This window comes from Dromiciops gliroides, chromosome 6, assembly GCF_019393635.1.
Source record: "Dromiciops gliroides isolate mDroGli1 chromosome 6, mDroGli1.pri, whole genome shotgun sequence".
In the NCBI taxonomy this organism is placed as follows: domain Eukaryota; kingdom Metazoa; phylum Chordata; class Mammalia; order Microbiotheria; family Microbiotheriidae; genus Dromiciops; species Dromiciops gliroides.
In genome coordinates, this window is record NC_057866.1 from 250477159 (window position 1) to 250500957 (window position 23799).

Here is a 23799-nt window from a genome sequence, read left to right on the forward strand (position 1 = left end):
CAACTACATCCGGTCTTGGACCGGCAAAGTGAGCCGCGAACCGGAAGGGATCGTTCCGAACGGATCTTTTATTTATTTAATTATTTTTCGAGCGTGGGGAGGGAGGTGTGTAGCCTTGTCATGGCGGCCCCGCTGGGTTGTCTTGCTCTCGGGAGGGAGAAGCTCATCGTGCGTTTGGGGAGTGTTTGCATTGGCCGCGCTAGCCGCGGGCTTCAGACGGGTAAGCGCCTCCTCCCTCCGGCTCCTCCGAGAGCGGCCGTCTCCGGGAGGGTGGGGGTGAAGGCAGTGACCCGGCATTCAAGGCCCAACTCGACTGGACTGCTCGCGCAGGCCTCGGCCGATCCTCCTCCATACATTAGTCATTCAGTCCGCCACGTGCCGGGCGCTATGGTGGTGCCGAACACCGAGGCGGCTCGGTGGCGCGGGGCTTGGAACGCCGGGAAGGCGGGAGGACCCGAGTTCAAATTCGGTCTCAGACGCCTACAACTGGGTGACCCTGGATAAGTTGCCCGAGTGGCCTCATCCGCAGAGTGGAGATGCTAGAACCACCTGCCTTCCAGGTTGTTGGATTCGATGGGCAGCGTGTGAGGCTCCCAGCACCCAGTAGGACCTTAGTCCTTCCCGCCACCCACTTTGTATTCCCTTCTCTGCGTCCGCACCCTCCTCCCCCTTAAGTTCACTTAGGGCAGGACCTGGCCCTGTTTTTGATCTTGACTTTGCAGCGCCTGCGCTTGATAAATGCTCAGTGAATTCAAGGGCCGCGGTGCTTTTTTCGGCCGTGTCCTTCCCTTAGCACGGAACCCGGCACGTAGTGGGTGCTTTCACGCCTCCCCTCCAGCTCTCTGGCCGTCTTGAGTGTCCGCACCCCGCCCCCATCTGCACCCCGCCTCCAGGGAGCCGGCCCGGTCACTCTTAGTTCTTGTGCCAGGCTGTCTCTCCCATTAGATGGGGAGCGCCTGGAAGGCAGGACTTTCCTTGTGTCCTCGGCGCTTAGCGTGGTGCCTGGAACACAGTAGCGGCCCCCTCTCCCTTCCCCCCCACGCCATCAGACGGGACTCTCAAGGTGGGCTCGCTGCCTCTGTCTTCATCGAATGGCCCGCACCCTCCTCTGGCAAAATTCGCACCAGAAAAAGGTTTTGCTTTCATCACAGGTGCGCTGATGTTCAATAGACTGTTATCAATTTAATTCGTTGCGGGTTACCCATCCCAAAGTATCTGCCATTGCCCTGACCTGAGCTGGGGGCGGGGCATTATTTCTGGTTTGGAATAATGCCTGAAATTTACATTCCTCCTTTACTTGGTCCTGGTTCAGCCCACTAAGAGTTGCGAAACATGGATGCTTTTCCCCGTGACTGACTTTTTTTTTAAAGGTCATCAAAGGTGTAGTTAACCAAATAACTGTTTTTTACTTTTTTTTTGTTTACTTATAGTACCCCGGAGAAGTTGTTCTCAGTATAAACAGGTGGCCAGTAATGAAGACATGGTAAGGAAGAGTGTGGAATTTCAAGTTCTCAGGAGCTTTTGTAAATGAGATTGAATTCTCATGGTATTGTTCAAGTTTTTTTTTTTAAATCCTTTATAACAAACTTGTTCTCAGTATATTGTATCATTTCCAAAACTTTCTTAGAAGTATGAATAAGGATTCTGTAAGAAAATGTTTTCTCTAAATGATTAAATGTAAAATTGTTATCAAAAATACTTATTGCTGAAACTTTTCAGTATAAAAGTAGGCTTAACTCTTGATTTTATTCCAAAGATTTTCCCTCTCCTATGCGTCTAACACCAGATTTTTCAACATTTTTAAGCACTATGTGCAAGATAATATGCTAGGTGCATGGGTCATATATATTCAGAGGCATTTACTAGGCAAGTTCGTTTCAGAAACTACTTTGATTCAGATCCTGCCCCATAAATATTCCAGCTTTGTAAAATTTTGTCACTTAATCCCTATGGATCCCAGCTTTCTCACTTGTAAGAAGATGTAAGAACACCTGTAGTATCTTATTTCACAAGGTGGTTATGAAGCTTAGAAGAGATAATGCATGTAAAGTGCTTTGCAAATGTTAAAGCACTTTATAGGTGCCAACTATTACACTGAATTATATTTTATTAACAGATTCTTTTTCTTCCCCCTCCAATCTAGCCAGTTCCAATGGAAAATCCCTACAAGGAACCAAACAAAAAATGTATTTTGTGTGGAAAAACTGTAGATTATAAGAATGTTCAGGTGAGATTTGAATTTATTACCTGAGATGCTTAAATATGGGATTTGGTGATAGCTGTTAAAGGAGAATTCAATACTTTTTTAAATGGGAGCCACAGCACTAAAACTCGTAGTGAGGACATATAAGATGCTTATACCTGCAGGATATGTTCATTTAATTTGAATTAACCGGAATTGTCAAATTATAGCTTTCATCCAAAGAAGTAAGCAAAAATGGCTTCTCAACAGATGTCATAAAGTTCACGTGTTTCAATTCTAAGTATTATATACCATAATGAATGTATTTCTAACCAAATTTATTTCCTGGCACCTATGTGCCAGGTAAAACTGTACTGCTGGCAAGAAATAGAAGGTAATAGTGAGGGAGGAAAAAAACCCCACCATAAAATGCTGATGCAAGAACTCTAAGTATACTGGTATAAAGAGCTCTCTTCCCTCCAGTAACTGATATTCACCAAAATAGTAATGGATCATTGCATAAACTTATGTTCAGTATTCTGTTTAATAAGGCAAAGTTATAAATGCATTTTTGTATTCATTTTGATACCTTTTTCTATTTATACCCTTAAATAGCACTACCTTTTTTTGTTTTGTTTCATGAGTTTATTTTTTTCATTGTACCAGACCTTAATTTTTTTTCAAATTACACATAAAGATAGTTTTCAACATTTACATCTGTAAGATTTTGAGTTCCAAGTTTTTCTCCCACCCTACCCCCTCTGGAGGCCAGCTAGCAATCTGATATATGTTATACATTACAATCATGTTAAAACATTTCCACATTAGTCATGTTGTAAAACAAGAGTCGGAAAAAAACCACAAGAATAAACAACGAAGCAACAGAAGTGAAAATAGTATAATAGTATGCTTCAATTTGCATTCAGATTTCATAGTTCTTTTCCTGGATGAGGAGAACATTTTCCTTCATGAGTCTTTTGGCATTGCTTGGATCACTGTATTGCTGAGAAGAGCTAAGTCAATCACAGTTGATCAAAATACAATGTTGTTACTGTGGACAATGTTCTCTTGGTTCTGCTCATTTCACTCAGCATCAATGCATGTAAATCTTTTCAGGTTTTTCTGAAACCTGCCTTCTTATCGATTCTTACAGCACAATAATATTCCATTACATTCATATACCACAAATTGTTTAGCCATTTCTTAATTGATGGGCAACCCCTCAATTTCCAATTCTTTGCCACCACAAAAAGAGAAGCTATAAATATTTTTGTACGTGTGGGTCTTTTTCTCTTTTTTATGATCTCTATGGGATACAGGCCTAGTAGTGGTATTACCAGGTCAAAAGGTAGCCCTTTGGGTACAGTTCCAAATTGCTCTCCAGAATGGCTGGGTCAGTTCACAACTCCACTAACTGCATTAGTGTTCCAATTTTCCCACATCTCCAACATTTATCATTTTCCTTTTTCGTCATATTAGCCAGTTGGATAGATGTGAGGTGGCACGTCAGAGTTGTTTTAATTTCTATTTCTCTATAATCAGTAGTGATTGAGAACTTTTTTTTTTTTATATGGCTATAGATAGCTTTAATTTCCTTTGAAAACTGCCTGTTCATATCCTTGACCATTTCTCAATTGGGGAATGACTTGTATTATATATTTATTCAGTTCTCAATATAGTTTAGATATGAGGCCACATTACCCTTTTGTAACAAAACATTTGAGCAAAACCTGTAGTCTGACAAAGTGTACCATATTACACATCTCAATTAAGAGGCTTGTTTTATCACGAGTTCTCTAGGACTAAGATTAAAGATAACCATGCAAAAGGAAAACATTTTTACAGCTTGGTACTTAAAGGGGGGTAAACTTAAGTTACTTCCTCCCCTGATGATACTAAATAAGAGGTGTGGATATTTTTAATCAGATTTCATACAAATATATTAAAATTTGGGCTCATGCTGTTAATAAATGGGCTTGATACTTCTTAAAGATATTGTCTCTTCCAAAAATAAGTAAGTAAATGGTTGTCAAATCTTACAGTTTAGTAGTGGATATTTCAATGGATTTAGAAATCATGAGGCCCTGTGCTGAAGTTTCAGTATTAACATTTCCTAGTTCTATTGCTAGGACACTCAGCACTGCTGAGCCTCAGTTTCCCTATCATTCTAAATGGGAATACTATTCATACCTACCTGAAAAGATTGTTGTAAGGCAACTTTTTCACCATATAATTATGAATTGGTATTACAGGACTAAAAAAAAATCGAAGACCGAATTTTTTAGTTTTGATTGCTGTTAATTTTGTTTTTTGTTTGTAAAAATATCAACAGCTTTTGTCCCAGTTTATTTCTCCATTCACTGGATGCATTTATGGAAGACACATAACAGGTATTTATATTAATATGCATTTGTAAATATTTTAATGTATAAATAATTTTTTAAAATCATAGTTTTACCTTTAAGAAAATTAGCCAGTTTTCTAATATAACTGTTGACTAGTTAGAGATGAGGCAGAATGGTTGAATTTTAGGCACTTTGGGTTCAATGAACTATTTTAGTGCTCCTGTCCAAAAGTATTTGTTCAAGAATAGGAATTGATGGGGTATTTTGAAATTAAATAGTTTTTCTTTTAAAGCAAAGTTTTCTTGTTTGGAAGTATACTCTAATCATCCTAGGAATTTAATATAAGCATTAACTTTTTATATCTGGAGTGAATTTAATGAAAACATTTTTCTTTCATAGGTTTATGTGGGAAAAAACAGAAAGAGATTACAAAGGCTATTAAGCGGGCTCAGATAATGGGTAAGAGTTAGTGAATATTTACCATCCAGTTTTTTGACCATTATATAGTTTAATGTATGTGTTTTGGGATCCATTTTGCTTTTAACATGACACTTTCCAACTAACCCCTCATTAACTTTCTTCCCAAGAATTAAGCAGAATGGCCCGATTGCAGTTTGTGTGTGTGTCATTTTGCCCTTTTGTACTTAATAGGAAGAGATCTATTTAAATTTTGTGCTACTTCAGAGGGCTGTCTTTACACATCTTATGGTTGGTGTATATTCTTGTTCTGCTTTCTTTACTCTGGCTCACTTTATACAAGTCTTGCTGTGTTTCTCTGAATTCTTTATATTCTGTCTTTATGGCTCAGTGCTGTTTCATCATACTCATATGTCATGGCTCTTTTAGTAATTCCCCAATTACCAGGCACATTTTCCCCAGCTTTTGGTTATTTTTTTCAATGATGCTATGAATACTTTTCACATAATAATCATTTCTGGTTTTCATTAACCTCCTTGGGATATAGTCTCAGGAGTGGGATTTCTGGATCAAAGGAGGTGAAGAATTAAGTAACTGTCCTTAAATAATTCCAGAAATTCATAAAAGACTGTTCTACCAGCAGTACAGCATACTTGTCTTCTAACAGGTTCTCGTCCAACACTAAATTTCACTATTTTCTGCTGGTTTTTATATGAAGTGATAACTCAATATTTTAATGTGTTTCTAATCTTACTTTCTAGAATTAGTTTGCATTTCTTCCTTTGCAAACATTCATCTTTTCTGACCACTAGTCTATTGAGGAATGGCTCTTAGTCTGTTTGCTCTAGAGGTTAGACTGTGTAAGCTTTTATTCTATGTTTGATCATTTTCTAATTTTAGCTTTATTGATTTTTATTTGTGCAAATTACAGTGAGAAACTTAAAAGCAAATTATCTTTTTGTAGGATTTATGCCAGTTACTTACAAGGATCCTGCCTATCTGAAAGATCCCAAAATTTGCAACATCAAATACTGAGAATAAAGCTAGTACCAAGAAAACTTATTTGACAGATAACCTGTGGTACCAACTGTGATTCAGTTCAAACAACATCAGCCTGTACATCAGAGGAGCTGGCCTGTTTCTACGCTAGGTTTTCTGGACCTATGATCTGATTTTATAAAGTTAACTCTACTCTTGTGGTAGAAAATAAAAAAACTCAGCTGAACTCTACCGGACGTTATCATTCAATGTTGTAGAGCTGGCTGTGGGTTCTTGGTTCTACCAGCAGATCTCTTGATTTTAGCCTATGGCAGGGAGGGTGAAGGAGGCAATGTCATGTATAATATAATAAATTAAAGATGTGTTGTTTGTTTTTACACCAAGCCCTTTAGAATTTTAATCGAAAAATCACTTGTTCAGACAAAGAGGTGGACTTAGGAGCCAAGTACTGGTAGGTGACAGATACCCCCAAAAGTATTTGCCACCAAGGAACTTAGTGGGCACAAGAATGTCTTGATTCAGGGCAGCTAGGTGGCACAGTGGATAGAGTACCAGTCCTGGATTCAGGAGGACCTGAGTTCAAATCTGGCCTCAGATACTTGACACTTCCTTGCTGTGTGACCCTGGGCAAGTCACTTAATCCTCATTGCCCCACCAAAAAAAAAAAAGAATGTCTTGATTCAGGCAGGACCAGTTCAGACTTAGGAAAGACTAACCTGATTGCTGATTAGGCATGGGAAAATGTATGTAGTGAAAACTTGAGTAGTTGAGTTCTGAAATATAACTTTGCAGTGTGGCCTGTATTCCTTAGACCAACTTTACAAAGAAAGTCTCAGGTTTAATGATGGCTTTGTTTTTATAGAAATATTTCATCTACAAAGTGGATTAACAGTTTCAGTGAAAGATTTTATTTACAAAAACAAAAAAAACAACCTGAAAAATGACTAGTAATTTTTGCCTTACTCCAAGAGTACTATAATAAAAATACGGCCACATTCCTAATTTAACAAGTTTCCAAAATATTTTAAATGAAGCAACACTTTAGAAAATTATTAGAACTACTTTTTCCCCCCTGTTACCTTTTGGTCCATTGGGACAATCAGAAAAATTGTATAAAAGGTTCAGAAAGTTGGTGAGCCTGGATATTCAGTAGCATCCTTCAATTTCTCAGCATCTTCATCCATTTCTAAACTGCTTGTCAATTCTTTTTCCTGATCACTGTTTTCATGATCTCTTTTAAGAGACTGATTATGAGTTTGTGACACTCGTGCTTTCTTTAATGGTCTCTGATTTCCTGAGTCAGGAGATTTATGCTTAACTCCACATCTTGTTTCATCATCATCTTCATCACCATCACCACCATCACCACCATCATCTTCTTCTGGAAAATCTGGGCTTTCTAGCATCAGAGTCAATTTACTCACCAGATGGAGTTTATGGTCAGTGTTACAGCAGTTTGTAGAGACCTGCCTGCCTTTCAAACAGACAATACATGAATGAAGAAATCCACAACTTGGGAAAAACGTCCGTAAAGCTTGACACAGAAGAACGTTCTCCTCTGCTTCCGGGTCACGGCCTCTTGCTGCTACATCAGATAACACAATTTATTATTCAATATCATGTAAAAGTTCAGACTGACATATAATGTAATGGTCTAGGGCTTTTCATAGTGTATTTGATCTGAGTCCAATTTAAAAATTTTCACAATAATACTTTTACTTAGAATATTCTGCAAGCTTGGCTTACATCTGCCAAAGCTGACTTTGAGAGGGTCCTTTTCATTTAGCAAACCCCCCCCAACCAGAGACTGTTGACCACATCAATCTTGTTAAACTGAAGCCAAGTAAAAGTTTGACACCAGTGTAAATGGTAACGTGGTGCACTGCATACTGGTTTGATAACTGGGTATGATAAGTATCCAAGCCATCCCTTTCTGAGCCTCTATTTTCTTTATAAAATAGGGAGTGAAGAGGATGCTGGGGAACTAACAACTGTCAATCTAAAAGTGCCAGGTTAATGATTTACAGTTACCCGTGAATGACAGCTATATAGGAATAAAACAGGGTAAGCAATATAAGAACATTAACTTTTCTTTTTACCTGGTACAAGAGTCTTTGCTCTCTTTCTTGTTGCAAGTTCCTCTTTTAGTCTATTTATATCCTTTATTAAATTGTCTACTAATTGCTCACTGTCTAATACTTGAGTGCACATTTCCTACAAAAGAAAATTAGTTTAATTAATAGACAACATTCCAATTCATAATACATTAGTAGCCTATGCTAAGTAAAAGGAAATCTACTGGACAGAATAAGGGCAGCATTACAAATTTTAACCACTTCCTGAATCGTATCACACACTACCAATTGTATTTCTGCAAGTACAATTTTTTTTTCTTTACCTCAACAACAATGTGGCTAACTAGGTTGGGAGATGAGGAAACTTAATGTACTCCTCAAAATTACAACCTTAAAATTCAAGTTTATAGATTGAAAAATGTATTAAAATAAACTTTCTGAATTTAAAAATAAAAACCCACTCCAATGTACATATGCAATAATAAAGTGTAAAATTTTTTGTACAGTGTGTTTTTGATAGGTAATAGCACTAGGCAAAATATGTGAATTTAATTTGAAGAAATCCTAAACATGCAGGCCTGGCATGATTTCTAAATCTTAGAAATGATTTTTAAAGGTGTGAGATAATCACCTTTAATTCTTCCTGTATGGTGGCATATAGTTCACTTATCTTCTGTACCTCTTTTAAAGTTCCATCTTCATTAAAAAATTCTGACCTGTTGGTGGAAGAGAAAATAATTTACACATACATGCGCTTATGTATGTATGTATTTAAAAAATGATGCAATATTAAAAAAGATGATGTATGGTCCTTGAATACAGATTTTATGAGTGGGTGGTAAGGATGTAGAGTGCTATTCTTTTTTGTTTTTTAAAGGGAAAAGTAGGAAAGACAAGAAGTAGGGAAGGTGGGATATGTTGTAGGGTCAAAAGTGTGTGTATATATATGTGTGTGTATGTATATAGGATGAGGTAAATATGACATTTATAACTAGAAGTTGAGGCAAGACAGGCTGAACTTTTAAAAGTAGGGATGACCAATGATGGAACAAGGTCCTAGAGGAATGGTAATAGGAAAAATCAGATGGGTTTATGGAGAATTTGCAGAATTTCTAAAGAGAAAGGTCATGCCAGTCTTTCAGACTGGTGGGAAGGAAATGGAAGATCAGAAAGTTCAAATTGAATGGGTTTTATCAATATGGTAGGTAGTAAAGTCCTTTGCAGGGAAAAGAGGATGAAGGCAGAGTTAAGACCGAAAGACAAAGGTTTGGGACCTGAGGAAGTATGAAATTCCCAAAGCACTTCCTTGGTCAAGAAGCTCCAGTTGTAAGCTATGTCCTCCAGCAGGGCCCCACGTGCAACTTTGGGGATACTGTGAGGTCCTTGACTCTCTTCAAGTACCTTGTGCAGAGAGAGAGAGAGAGAGTGTGTGTGTGTGTGTGTGTGTGTGTGTGTGAATAAATTGTATTTCCTCACCTATGTACATGTTGCTTTTCCACAAAAAGAATATGAATTCCAAGGGATTGTTTCACTGTATGCCCAGCATAGGGCCTGACACAGAGGAGGCACTTAATTATGCTTAATGATCTACTGATATGGTGAGCAATGAAGGAGGAATAAAAGGATTACCAAGGAACCATGAGAAACTAGAAGGGAGATTAGCATAAATTTGTAGTCAGACTATAAACACAATGGTTTTACCTTTATAATTAGTTCAAGTTTGGATCCTTTTTAAATGTAATGATACAAAAATATTTTTCAAGCAAATGAGTATATTTGAAATTGGTGACGAGTTAGTGGCTGAGAAGCCATCTTACCTATGTGCATGGACTGTTCGGCCAAAGGCAGTGGATGTATAGGACCCCAATACAGTCTTATATCCCTGCGGCTCTGACATACCTAAGTTGGCCACCACTAAAGGCACTTTATGGAAAACTCTAAAAAAGATTTTTTGATATAAATTTACAGTCAGGTTAGAAATTAGCAGTAGCATTCTATTCTCTTCATTTCCCATTCATAATAGACCACCCTACAGGTATCATCTATTATTTGGTCAAAGTAAATAGCTAAAACCAATCCAATTTATGAGCAATTACTTTTATACACAACAGCACTGTCAATTATTTTAAATATGAGAAAACACATGTTGGTTACTTTACATGGATTAATTCACTTAAAATGAAATACTGCTTCAATGAGACATAACCAATATTGGCTTTAAGCTATTTTACATTAGTTAAAAAAACAGGGGCAGCTAGGTGGCGCAGTGGATAAAGCACTGGCCCTGGAGTCAGGAGTACCTGGGTTCAGATCCGGCCTCAGACACTTAACACTTACTAGCTGTGTGACTCTGGGCAAGTCACTTAACCCCAATTGCCTCACTAAAAAAACAAACAAACAAACAAACAAAAAAAACAACCTCCTATCAAGCCAATACATTTTTGTCGAGTCTTGATGCTACATGGAAAAGGTATATGTATAACATGAGGTGCTACTATGCTTATTATTAGCACCACTAAAGGAAGGAGAAATTTGTGATTTTGCTCCCAGTGTCACAGGGATTGCTATGACCCCTGTGTTCAAAAAAATCCAGATGAGAAAGGAAAAGACCCATTTCGCATAAACCCATGCATAAAACGTTATTACACCAACTTATATATCTGTATAAAATATGTAAGAACTATTGAAAAATCCTGAACTCAGTGAGCTAATCCAAATATGTGCCAACACTTACCCTTCCTGAAGTCTATATAATGCATGATCCAGCCTATGAGTAGAACAGCTTTCTGTGGTTATGCTTGGTGTCAGTAACAGAAAAACAAGACCCTGATTTGAAAGATGTTTTTGTAAATTTTTGTGAATAATCCTCTCTCGAAACGTCATCATTTGGTCTGAATTACGCCTGAATTTGTACCATCCAATAACTTTCTAAAAGGGGGAAAAATCAAATTTAAATATGTTATATAAAACTGTACTACCACAATGAGACAAAAAAATTTTAATAAAACATTCAGGAATAGTGATTAACATTTAGAGAAACTGTTGACAAGCTTAAGGATTTATACATAAACATTATACACACATATTCCAAAAAATGTAAATATTGGTTTGTATTTACAATATTCTTGTGCATTCCTTAAACTTTACCCAAAAAAAATTTTAAGAGAGAAAAAGAAGCCCTACTCAACAGAACGTTACCCTTTCTGTCCGAAAACCTGAACCTTTAATTAATACCATAATTTTTAAAAAATTCATTAATTAATTTTTGGTGAGGTGATTGGGGTTAAGTGACTTGCCCAGGGTCTGTGTGTCAAATGTCTGAGGTCACATTTGAACTCGGGTCCTCCTGAATCCAGGGCTGGTGCTCTATGTACTGCACCATCTAGCTGCCCCAATACCATCATTTTTAAAAGACAAGATTAAGGCAATGGATTTAAAAAGCAAAATTCCGTATGACTAAAACAAACAGGTTAACCAAAAACGTTTAGTCATACAAAATGAATGACTAGACAGATGAGCGGCTTTGCCCTGATCAGACCAAAAAGACAGTATTCCATTCAGTTCAGGGACCACACTTTAGGTAAAGGTCACTGATAAACATAGGGGTGTCCAGGGTAGGGCATCAAGTTCATGACATATGAGGATTATTTGCAGGGACTTGAGCTCTTTAGTCAGGAGAAGCTAAGAGTTACCAAGGACCTGCTCCAAGTACTTTCAAAGCTGTCCTCCGGAGAAAGGATCAGACTTGTTCTGTTGAGTCTCAAAGGGTGGAATTAGGAGCAAGGGCTGCAAGTTGACTGAAGTAAGAAAAAACTTTTTTTTTGGGTGGGGCAATGAGGGTTAAGTGACTTGCCCAGAGTCACACAGCTAATAAGTGTCAAGTGTCTGAACTTGGATTTGAACTCAGGTCCTCCTGAATCCAGGGCCAGTGCTTTATCCACTGTGTCCCCTAGCTGCCCCCTAAGAAAAAAAACTCACAGTTTTCCAAAAGTGTAATGGGAAGGTCCTTAGGAGGTTAGGATAAGTAAGGGTTGGTGAGGTTTCCCTCACCTGAGGTATTTAAGCAAAACCTCAGTAAGTACTTAAAGACCCTCTCTCAGAGGCCATCTAATCCAATCCTCCCCTTTTGCAGATGAGGAAACTGAAAGCCAGGGAGGGGAAGTGACTTGCCCAAGGTCAGCAGCTCATGGGGAGGATGAAGCCAGTGCTTTCCCCAGTAACAGGGAAATCCTCCTTTGGGTGGAATATCCTTTGATTTCCAGCCTAACTCCCCAATTGTGCAGTAAAGGGCCTGACACTCAGATCTGTAAAGCACTTTAGAGTTTGCAGAGGCCTTTTCTCATAAAACCCTTTGGGCACAATATTTTATCTCCATTTGACAGATGAGGAAACAGGCTGAGAAAAGCACGAAGATTTGCCTATAGCCCTCCAGGCCCCGCACTGACTGTGCTGCCTTTCAGCTTTTCCCCCATCCTCTTCAGAGGATAACAGGAAGATTAAAAGCCAGGTGTCCAAAGTTAATGTGACTATTACTCTTTGTTATAAGTCCAAAAAGTAGATAATGAAAGGAGTGAGTCAACAAGTCCCAATACCTTTTTGCAGCATGGGATGACCTCCTTCAGTGCCTCCTCATTTACTTCACCTACCGCGTTGTAAAAGCTAAAAAGAGGCAGATGAAAACATTTCAATGAGATCCCTTTGTAAAGCATCCCCTCAATGCCAGTGTCATATTACAGTTGGTCCTAACCAAAGTTATTCAATGCAAAGCAGTAAGTATCTGTGTGCTAGTTAAGAGCAAACACCTATACATTGTACTAAACCCTATCACACCTCATGAATCTACCGGACAAATGAGCCCCCAAATATATACAAAGACATCTTCCAAAAGTTTTCAAATAAAGTTACTTAATTCCTAGTCTACTAATTGTTCTTCTTTTCTTTAAAAGCACATACCAAGAAACTGCTTTATTTTTTATGTTATTGATAATTTGTTTTTATATGACATTCCCTATATACTCCCTGCAAATCATTCCTGGCAACTGAATATAAAAAGAGAGGAGGGAAAATCCCAATTCAACAAAAGTAACACATCAAACTGAATCTGAGAGTATACACAGTACTTCACACCCATGGTCTACCACTTCTACAAGGGAGATCAAAGCCCTCTACAATCTGACCCCCAAGACCACCTATTCTCTATTCTTCCTAATCTAGATCCTCAGAGCTGTATGGTGTTTTTTTTTAATAACTGCTCGATATTAAATCTTAGATTTATGACTGGGTTTGCACTTCATGACAGGTCCACACAGATTCAAATTTTCTCAACAGATGTATTCTAATTATTATGGAAGTTATTCTCATGTCATATAAAGTTTGTAACTATAAAGTAACAAAAGTGGTTTTTTTATGTGGTTTATGGAAATCAGCCTCATTACTTTAGTCACACGGCATACTGTGTGGGTGGTAGGGGAAAGATCAAAACCATAGTGCTTTAGAAAATAAAAGAGGTAAAAGGTGAGCAACCATCAAAGAAAGCATAGTGGGTAAGTAACAGAATTGGTTAAGTAGAGAGTAGAAAAGTAGGTGAATTAGTGAAACAAATTGGGTAAATGAGCAGGTGGTTGAGGTGATTCAGAAGGTGAAAAATGCAGCAAATTAAGGGAATTGGAGGGAATGTGAGTATTAAATAGAAACCAGAGCAAGTTGGATGAGTATATAAGCAACTTTCAAACAATAAGAAAAAGCCTTTTCATAGTAAGATAGAGTTTAAGCTTCTTGTGGGAGGGACTATCTTTTAAAAAAATCTTTATATCCCCAATACAATGCTTGGCATAAATTAGTCCTTGCTTGCGTGACATCATCCAATCACAAACCACTGGTCCGAATTTCTCACATATGGTAACACATACCTGAAAAGCTGATAGCATGGAATGTACCTTTGTATGTCTGAAAGGAAAAGATGAGTATGATTATATTAAGTGAATTAAAATTCTTTTTTTTTAATGGGGTGGGGGGGCAAGGCAATTGGGGTTAAGTGACTTGCCAAGGGTCACACAGCCAGTAAGTGTCAAGTGTCTGAGGCCGGATTTGAACTCAGGTCCTCCTGACTCCAGGGCCGGTGTTCTATCCACTGTGCTACCTAGCTTCCCCGAATTAAAATTCTTAATACTGCAGTAATGATTACAAATACCTTTCCAAAGGCACAATCTTAGCCTGCTATATTTTCTATGAATTTCAAGATGTTCTTTCTCTAGTTTCTTATTTTGGTAAAGCAGCTGTTAGCATTAGGAAAGTATTTTGTGTATTCTCTATACCTATATTCCGTGGTTGCTTAAAACATATTAAATTCCATGCATGTATTGATACTTAGGAACTATTTTATAATCACAATGAATAAATCCTAAGAAATAAATGACATACGTTGTAATTTAGATGTATTAATGCCTGGCACAGTATACAGAGGACTGCTCTCAAGGTCAATAAAACCTAGGTTCAGGTCCCACCTCAGATACATTTTGCCCATGTGAGTCTTGGCAACTCACTGAACTTCTCATACATCTCTAAAACTCCAAGTTGTCCAATCATCAATGACTCAAATTGGTAGAATTTCCTCATAGGGAAAGTACCCTTAAACATAGTTGGGACACCCCCCCCAAAAGCAGCATTAACTTCACTAAAGCAGAGGTTATCTCTGAGTAGGAAAAAAATAACATGTCTAAAAGTTAAAGTACCTCACTGCCATGTCAAAAAGCAAATCAGGGCCTAAGGAAAGGGGCAGGGGGATGAGACATTACATACATGATCATCTCCTTAGGTAGATGTTTGTGAGAAGTTATGAAATAGGAGGAGTGCTGCACTCATAATTAGGAAACCTGGATTTAGTCCCTAATCTGTCACTTAATAGATATCTAACTATGACTGAACTTCTTCCCAAAAATGCTAATCATATTTGTACTCCATATCTCACAGGGCTTTTGAGGGAAAGGGCTTTGTCCATCCTTAAGTGCTATGTAAATGATTATTTATATTACTAAATACTTAACAAGAGCCCACTATGTGCAATTCACTTTTTTCTTTTCTTTTTTTTTTTAAGGGAGGCAATTGGAGTTAAGTGACTTGCCAGGGTCACACAGCTAGTAAGTGTTAAGTGTCTAAAGCCAGATTTGAACTCAGGTACTCCTGACTCCAGGGCCAGTGCTCCATCCACTGCGCCACCTAGCTGCCCCACAATTCACTTTTAGTTAGGCATTAGCCACAATAGTCCATGCCCTCATGTTCTCCCCATGGCTTCCATCTATGATGCTCAGGCAAGTCTAACTGCAAACACATGGCAGACTGTACATGGTCACTGATGTCAGCTAGTCCGGCTGAAGACAGCCTGTGCTGTGCACATGAGGAAAGAGGCCATCACCACAATTCATAACCTCGGACAAGGAACAGGGAAAGTCAGCCCTTCTTGGATACTTAGAAGCTGTTTAACTCATTTTGTCATCATAAAATAATTTTAAAACCATTAGATCAAATCCCCAGGCATTGTACTGAGTATAACATAACTGGGGAGAAATGAAATTTTAATGAAATGGAACACTGCCAAACTTTCATGAAGACCAGAAATGAGTAGAAATTTTGAAATACAAACAGAAGCATTAAGAGAAATTGAAAAAGGGAAATAATGAAAGCAATAATATATTAAACAAGGACAAAGTATTTACATTCTAATAGAGGGAGATATGTTTCCCCTCAGAACTCTAATATCAGGAGTCTAGAAGATGTCATAACAAAGAGATCTTGGTATAAGTTTTGATATGGTCTAAAAAAAGAAAGGAAAAAGAGGGGGAAAGCAATACACTGGGGGTGAGGGAGGAGAATGGGAGGGAGGGGTGAGGGAAAGTATCACACAATCAGGATGCACAATGAGAAGACTACACAGAAGAAGGAATGGGTAGGGAGAACAGGTGACATGTGAACCTTATTTTCATTAGAACTGCTCAAAGGAGGAAAGAATACAGACACAATTTCACTCAAAGAGAAATAGGAGAGGAAAGGGAGAGGGGGGAATAAAAGAGAAGACTGAGAGACTGAAAAAGAAACTAACCATAGAGCATGGACCCTAAGGAGGAGCTTAAAAGAAAGTAATCTGCGATTGGGTTCTTAGGGAAGGAAAGGAAAAAAGGGCAGGGAAACCGAAGCAGCCTGTGGGACCTGTAGTACTGCTGCAGAGCACACACTTTGAACAACTGTTTTCTTTATAAGGTGAGGGAAAAATAACAGAGAAGAGGAGGGAGAGAGATACAGAATTAACAATAACTGTGAATGTGAATAGGATGAACTCACCCATAAAATGGAATAAGACAGCAATGAGTTAGAAAGCAGAATCCAATAATATGTTGTTTACAAGAAACACACTTAAAATGTAATATTCACACAGAGCTAAAATAGGGAGCTGGAGCCAAATCTATCATGCCTTAAAGTAAAAAAGGCCTGAGTAACAATCAGGATCCCAAACAAAGCACTAGTAAAAAAACTAGACTGGATTAAAAGAGATAAACAGAAAAATAATTTTGCTGAAAATTCCCACAACAAATTAATATCAATCCCATACATATAGACCAAATGGCATATTTAATAACATAAAAGTTAAACGAGTTAAAGGGAAAAACAGACAATAAAACTATAATAGTAGGGGACCTTTTCAGATCTAGACAAATATAACCAAATAATGAACAAGAAAGAAGTTAAGGACCTGAATACATTTTAGAAAAGGTAGATATGATAGAAATTTGATGGTTACTAAATGGGAATAGAAAGAAATACATATTTCACTGTACGTGGCATTTTACAAAAATATTTATAAAAATATAAAAGGCCCAAATTAACACAAGTGATAGAGTACTTAAATTATCTATTGTTAGAAAAAGAAATTAAACAAGACATAAATGAACTGAAAAAGAGAATGACCTCTGAAGGACCAAATGGATTTAAAAGCAAATTCCATCAAACATTTAAAGAATAATTCCAGTATTACATAAAATTTAGGAAAAAGTGTTCTTTTATGATACAAATATGGTCTTGCTACTTAACATGGGAGACTCAAAACAGAGAAATTAAATGACATAAGAATATGGATGCAAAAATTTTAAATAAAATATGAGCAAGGAGACTATAGAAACATAGCACAAGGCTATGACCAGGCTTGATTTATACCAGGGCTGCAGGGCTGTTTCGATATTACAAATATAACTGATGAGAAAAAAGTTAACAATAAATCATATTACTATATAAATACACACACAAAAAAACTTTTTGACAAGATAAAACATCCATTCCTGTTAAAAACACTAGAAACAGAGGAATAACTGGATCCTACCTTAATATAAGTAATATCTATCTAAAACCAAGAGCTTGCATCATATGTAATGAGGATAAACTAAAGTCCTTTCCTATAAGATCAGGAGGTCCACTATTTGATACAGAGCTTGAAATGCTAGCTACAGCAATAAGACGGAAAAGAAAGTGAGAGAATAAGCATGGTCAAAAAGCAAACAAAATTACTGCTTTCTGCATATTATATGATGGCATACTTAAATAACAGTAGGAATTCAACTAAGAAATTAAGTGAAACCATTAAAAGCTTCAGCAAAGTTACAGAATATAAAACAAACCCACATAACTCATTAGCATTACAGGAGGAGGAAGAAAAAGAAATTTCATTTAAAATTACCTACAGAATATAGAATGCATTCTGTAATTCTTTCTGTTCACTTTTTCTTAGTTTTTTCCTACTTTAGCAAAGATCTACCTAATACTTTTAGATAAGGAATAGGGGGTGCATTGATTTTATTTGCAATCTCCATTTTAAAATAAGTTTAGAAAACTATCTTATAAGAAGAGCATTTATCTTAGGTCTGGCACATAGAGAACACATAGTATACTCACCAATTGTATAAACAACTTCAACATCATTCAATTGAGAGTCTGTAATGCTGTTCTTGGCTTCACCTTTCTCTTCCCCAAGGAGAAAACCTTCCTATAGGGGTACAAAAAAGAAGAAATAGATGAAGTTAACTAACATTTACTATGTCTTTACTCAATTAATTCCAAACCTGAGTATCTACAATAGACTAGATACTAAAAAGGTTACAAAATAACACCTCTTCTTGGCCTCATTGAAGGGGAGAAGGAATTAGTTAAATAACAGGAAGACAATATGTCAAAATCAATGGTACAGGTATTATAAAAACTGTGTTAAGAGGAAGATCAAGGCTGTATTACTGGGAATTATCATTCCTCTCTTGTCCCCTCACCATGGTGGAGGGGGGGCTTCACGGTGTTGTCCTTAGCCTTCTCCTCTATGATATCATCTTCTAAGGGTTCAAGTACCATTTTTATACAGATGATGCATAAATAGATACATATCCAGCCCTAATCTTTCTGAATTGCGGTCCCCATCATCAACAGCCTTCCTTGACACCTTAGGCAATGCAAACCCAGTACGTCCAAAACAAACCTTATTATCTTGCCCTTTCTCCAAACTTTCCTGTTTCTGTTGAGGGTATGACCAATCTCCCCGTCAGCCAACAATGACCCTTTGTGCCAGTCTTTTCAGTTGTCTCAACACCTTTCCTATCCACACCCTTTCCCCCCGCTCATGTGGTCTCCAACCTATTTTGGAACTCTATTGCCTTGTTGCCTGGACTGTTGCATAACCTAATTGGCCTCTTCCCTACTTTCCTTTGTTACTTTTTTTCCCCAATCCATTCTCCACAGCCACCAAAATAATCTTCCCAAATGACAAGTCTACTCCCTGCTCAAAAATCTCCAATTGTTTTCAAATAACAACTCCTCTTGGCATTCTAAATCCTTTAGTCTGGCTCTAGGCTGACTTTCCATTAATGTCACACACATTTATGTATCAGCCTAAATGGTCTGCTGTATGTTCCCTGCACGTAATGTCCCATCTCTCAGCTGCATGCCTATAAGCAAGCTACCTTCTATGCCCTTTAGAATGCTTAGCTTCCTTCCATACTTAGCAGAGGGGCCACTTTCTTTGTGAACCCTTTCCCAGTTCCTCCAGTTGTTGGCATTCTCTGTTTCCTCAAATGACATTGTATTTGTTTCTTTTTACAGGTCCTATACCCCACTAGAATATAAGTTCTTTGAAGGCAGGGAGCTTTTTTGTTGTCTTTGGAACTACCCAGCACCTAGCACAGTGCCTGAACATAGCAGTAAGCTCTTACTGTTTTTTTAAGGAAGTAGGGATATAAACTGAACCCTGAAGGCAGGATTTAGTCTGTCATCAACAAATATGCTGAGCATGGAAGAGGCACTGTGCTAAGTGCTGAGGATACAAAGAAAGGTAAAACACAGTCTCTGCTCTCAAGGAGTTCAGTCTAATGGGGAAAAGGGCCTTCCTAGCAAAAGAAATCGTAAGCATTAAGGTTTCAAATCAGGAATAAGTATGTCAGGTTTAGAAGATAGTGAGATCCTGATAAAGGTGAAAGTCCTGGCACATAGGAAGGGTAAACTTGAAGAATGGAGAGGTCTGAACACTGAAAGAAGTTGGGGCTTTATTCTCTGCATAATGAGGATTCACTGAAGGTTGTTCAGGTATATCAGTCAACAAGTAGTTATTAAAAGCACCTATGCCATGCTAGGCATGGGTTTAAAAAAATTCTGCCCATGCCCTTAAAGAGCAAATAAAAGGTAAATAAAATTGGGGCACTGGAGGAGGGAAGAACTAGCAGTTGAGGGGTTAAGAAAGGCCTCATGTAGGAGGTGATGAATAAGCTGAGCTTTGAAGGACACCAGGGATTCTGAGAGGCAGGTAAGGAAGAAAAGAAGGGACACCTGATAGGAAGGCATGGAGTTAGGAGACAGAATGTTTAGAGGAACAGCAGGTAGGCCAGTTTGGCTAGAAGCAGGTTGCATGAAGGGGAGTAATGTGTAATAAATCTGAAAAAGAAGGCAAGGGCGAGTTAATGAAGAGTTTTATAGTACATGTCAAACTGAGAAGTATCTTTTTTGATTCTAGATCACACTGGAGATTTTGGAGCATGAGTAACATGGTCACCCCCATTCTGGATGAATTAGACAAAGAAAGCCCTGAGCCAGAAACTTAAAATAAATATACATGTAGGTTTGTAATCTCACCCCTATAAAAGTGTTTTACAACAATGCTAAACCACTCAGTTTTATTTTTTAATGACTCTGCTAAAGGATTTGTTTCATTTCACAAAAGGCAAAGAAATAAATGAAAGTTAGTACTCTTACAAACCAGGTTGTGGTGACCAAGAAAAATTCAATATGCCTAATTCCCAGTCTCAAATGTTTCCAAGAATAATCAACTCTTAGGTAGAGATAATGAAAATGATGCTGTTGAGGAACTTTCTTTTGAAAGATTAAAGAGTAGGTGAGAGAGCCATTCCCCAACTGAAAAAAGGTCAATTCGTAAGAGAAGGCAGTTTTGGGGCCAGCTAGATGGTGCAGTGGATAGAGCACTGGCCCTGGATTCAGGAGGACCTGAGTTCAAATCTGGCTTCCGACACTTGACACGTACTAGCTGTGTGACCCTGGGCAAGTCACTTGACCCCAATTGCCTTACCAAAAAAAAAAAAAAGAGAAGGCAGTTTTTGAAAATAGAAATCTAAAACATCAACAAATATTTTTTTTTAAATGCTCCAAATCACCGAGTACAGAAACACAAATTAAAGCAACTGAAAGTCCCTTTACACTCATCAGAATGGAAAAGGCGATAAAATGTGGATAATGAAAAGAGGCAAACTGATAGGTTATTGATGGAGCTGTTTAGTGACTGAGCTATTATAGAAAGCAAGTTAGAGCCATGCCCCAAGAATCACTAAACTGTTTATATACAATAACTCAGAGATACCACACTAGGCCTACACTCCCAAAGGTGTCAAAAATAAAAGAAGAAAAGGCTGCACCTCTTTTTAAGGTAACAAAGAAATGGAAACTAGGAGGGTGCCGATCAAATAAAGAATGGCTGAGCCAATGATGGTATGGAAACAGTGTTGGGAGAAATGAAGGTAGAGATGCTGAGAAACTCTGGGAGATTTATACGAAGGCAGGGGAATACTTGGCACAGAACAGCATTGGACAGGAAAATAACTTCCAAGAACAACCTTCATCCCTGATAATGCAGAGGGGACCAAGAGTAAAGGATGACGTCCACCTTCCAGAAGGAGACATATTTTTGGATATGGCCAATTCGGGTTTGTTTTGCTTAACGAGGGTCGTCATCGTCTTCCCCATCACCCACCAATCATCACCACCCATCAATCCATCAATCAATCACCATCATCCATCAATCATCAATCATCAATCGTCGATCATCGTCACCGTCGGGACTTGGGAGCCACGGAGAAAGCGTTGGCACAAGGCCGACTGCGGCCCCGGAGGGATTAAAACATGGCCGGGAAACAGTAAAGGAAACAAGAAGACGAGGCGCCCCGGCCGATGTTAGAGTCCTCGGGCTCCCCCGGCTCCGCTCCCGAGCCTCCGTCGGCCCCGACGCGGCTCCTCCGGGGGGTGGGGGATGGTCACCTCGTCTTCACGGCCGAGCCCCGCCGGGGCTCCGGGCCGGCACATAGTAGGCCCTTCGCCAACGCCCGGAGGACGCGGAAGACGCGGGGGCGGGAGGACCGAGAGTCTCCCGGCCGCCCGCGCCCGGTGGGGGGTGGCCGCTGCCGCTGCCCCTCCCCCGCTCGGAGCTCGCTCCCCCGGCCGTGGCCTCTCGTGGCCTCACCGTGTCGGCGTTGGAGTTAAGGTGCTGGAAAGCGAGGGAACCATACAAGAAGCCCGAGAGCATCGCCGACGTCCTCTCGCCCTCCATGCTTTCGTTCCGTCCCCGGCCTCAGACGTCCAGACGGCCCCCGCGCACGCGCGCTCCCTAGCCTGCCGGCCGCCGGCCGCCGTCGTCTCTTCCGGACGCCGGCGCGTGCCCGCGAGCCCAGGCGGCGCAGCGTGCGCGGAGCGGTCACGAGCGCGCGGAGGCGGAGCGGGGCCTCGAGCGCCCTCTGCCGGCCGAGGCGCCGCCCCGCCGGCAGCCGGACTGCCCTGGAGGGGCGTTCCTAGCGGCCCTGCCGGTCTCAGCCTCTACAATCTCCAGAGCTCTTTTCCTAGTCCCCTGCTGAGAGTCACTGAGCCCCCCCGCTGGGGTGCCCCCCCGCTGAGCCTTAGTCCTGTCTTACAAACGAGGAAAAGGCTTGGAATAACCGACAGGTTCAGTGCCCGCGCCAGGTAGAGCTACCAAAAGAAAAGCAGGAGCCGGCCGAGCAGCCCCCCCCAATTCCTCTCCCCCCCGCCCCTAAATCTCACGCGTCCCAGGCTGTCCGAAGGTGTTGTGTCACCTCTCGGACCCGGGGCCACCGAGACGCTATGCCGCTCCTGCCCGGCGCCTGCTCCGCGCTGCTGTCCACCCGGGCTCTGGCTCCTGCCCTGGCCTGGCCATGGGCCGTGACCCGTAGCAATCGTTCGGCCCTTGGGACGCGAGCTCTCCCCGGCTCTCTGCTGATGAGCCCGGCCAGCCAGCAGGAGTGACCTGCAGCCCGGGGCTCCGAAGCAGCGGGCGGCTGCGAGATGGGGCAAACCTACACCCAGCCGGTGCCCCGAGGTGCCATCAGCACCTGCCCAGTCAGTCATAAGATGCTTTGAGAGAATTGGTGCCTTTCAAATTTCAAATGACTATTTGAAAGCCAGCTGCACTGAGGTCTGGAAGTGCCAGTCGGCCTTCATTCACACATTTCTTCATCGTTTCCCTTGTAGCCTAGATCTTGTATTTTCCCAAATGAATTGTGTTATTATTTTGTTGAGTTCTGTAAAGGATCCCTTTGATATTTTGACTGGGATAGTGTTAAAACTGTAAATGAACTTTGATCGCATAGTAATTTTTTAATGGGCATGAACCAGCCACGAGCACTGAATATTCTTCCAGGTATTTGTTATTTTTTATTTCTTGAAGAAGTACTTTGTAATGAATTCATTGTAAGTCTTTTTTGCACTTTGGTAGATTGGTTTCCAAAAATTGTATGTACTTTTTAGTGATATGGGATGGGATTTTCCTTTCTGTTTTTAACTCTTGGGGGGGAAAAAATCTCTTTTGTTTAAAAAACACTTTATAGGGGCAGCTATGTGGCGCGGTGGATGAAGCGCCAGCCCTGGATTCAGGAGGACCTGAGTGAGGTCCGGCCTCAGGCACTTGACACTTGCTGGCTGTATGACCCTGGGCAAGTCACTTAACCCCAATAGCCTCACCAAAAAAACCCCAAACAAACAAAAAACCACTTTATAAGGACCAGTTATTTTTCTCCTAAATGTGACCTGTCAAATTCTAAATGAGAAAGAAAAAAATCTCACTTGTTCTGTTATTAAATCTTGGATTTTGTTATTATTACATAGAAATGTAGTTGACTTTTAAGGATTTACTTTGTAAGCTTGAAACTTTGCTGATTCTTATGCTGATTTCCTAAGTAAAGCATAATAACATCCACAAATAGGGATAGCTTTATTTCCTCCTGAGTTATCTTTCTCACTTTAATCTCTTTTTGTTGTCTTCCTATTGCTAGCATTCCTGGAACCCTATCAAATAATGATTAAGAGAGTGGCCTTCCTTGATTACGCCTGTATTTATTAGGAAAATTTCTAGTGTATCTCCACTATGTATGATGTTGGCTTTTGGTTTTAGATAGAAAATTTTCAGGAAATTTTTTAAAAGTCCCTTTGTGCCTATATTTTGTTATGGTTTTAGCCTAAATAAGTCTTG

The 23799-nt window shown here is 39.7% G+C and overlaps 2 protein-coding genes across 3 annotated transcripts; one reads left to right on the forward strand and one right to left on the reverse strand.

Moving 5' to 3' along the window:
- Positions 1-31: 31 nt before the first annotated feature.
- Positions 32-6174, forward strand: MRPS18C (mitochondrial ribosomal protein S18C). The gene is made up of 6 exons (XM_043970757.1): positions 32-220; positions 1431-1483; positions 2144-2227; positions 4515-4572; positions 4927-4986; positions 5909-6174. Exons 1-6 carry the CDS (start codon positions 121-123, stop codon positions 5977-5979), a joined length of 426 nt encoding a protein of 141 aa, XP_043826692.1. The 5' UTR covers positions 32-120; the 3' UTR covers positions 5980-6174.
- Positions 6175-6557: 383 nt separating this feature from the next.
- On the reverse strand, positions 6558-21978 carry ABRAXAS1 (abraxas 1, BRCA1 A complex subunit). Of its 2 annotated transcripts, none has more exons than XM_043970756.1 (9): positions 21784-21978; positions 17955-18045; positions 13928-13964; positions 12611-12677; positions 10753-10946; positions 9836-9955; positions 8650-8734; positions 8043-8157; positions 6558-7525 (listed from the first exon to the last, which is right to left on the reverse strand). In XM_043970756.1, the coding sequence occupies exons 1-9, from the start codon at positions 21868-21870 to the stop codon at positions 7065-7067; spliced, it is 1257 nt and encodes a 418-aa protein (XP_043826691.1). In that variant the 5' UTR covers positions 21871-21978; the 3' UTR covers positions 6558-7064. The 2 variants fall into 2 exon arrangements, with proteins under 2 accessions (XP_043826691.1, XP_043826690.1); XM_043970755.1 differs by having other exon boundaries at positions 6558-7528.
- Between the last annotated feature and the right edge of the window lie 1821 nt (positions 21979-23799).

What these genes read in the sequence shown, in the direction of transcription:
- MRPS18C (XM_043970757.1), top strand. Translation starts at nt 121, where the DNA reads ATGGCGGCCCCGCTGGGTTGTCTTGCTCTCGGGAGGGAGAAGCTCATC. An exon ending in TGGCCAGTAATGAAGACATG is followed by an intron (nt 1,484 to 2,143) that starts GTAAGGAAGAGT and finishes CCTCCAATCTAG; the next exon opens with CCAGTTCCAATGGAAAATCC. An exon ending in TAAGCGGGCTCAGATAATGG is followed by an intron (nt 4,987 to 5,908) that starts GTAAGAGTTAGT and finishes ATCTTTTTGTAG; the next exon opens with GATTTATGCCAGTTACTTAC.
- ABRAXAS1 (XM_043970755.1), bottom strand. Translation starts at nt 21,870, where the DNA reads ATGGAGGGCGAGAGGACGTCGGCGATGCTCTCGGGCTTCTTGTATGGT. An exon ending in TGAAGTTGTTTATACAATTG is followed by an intron (nt 13,965 to 17,954) that starts GTGAGTATACTA and finishes TTTTCCTTTCAG; the next exon opens with ACATACAAAGGTACATTCCA. An exon ending in CGAACAGTCCATGCACATAG is followed by an intron (nt 8,735 to 9,835) that starts GTAAGATGGCTT and finishes TTCCACCAACAG; the next exon opens with GTCAGAATTTTTTAATGAAG.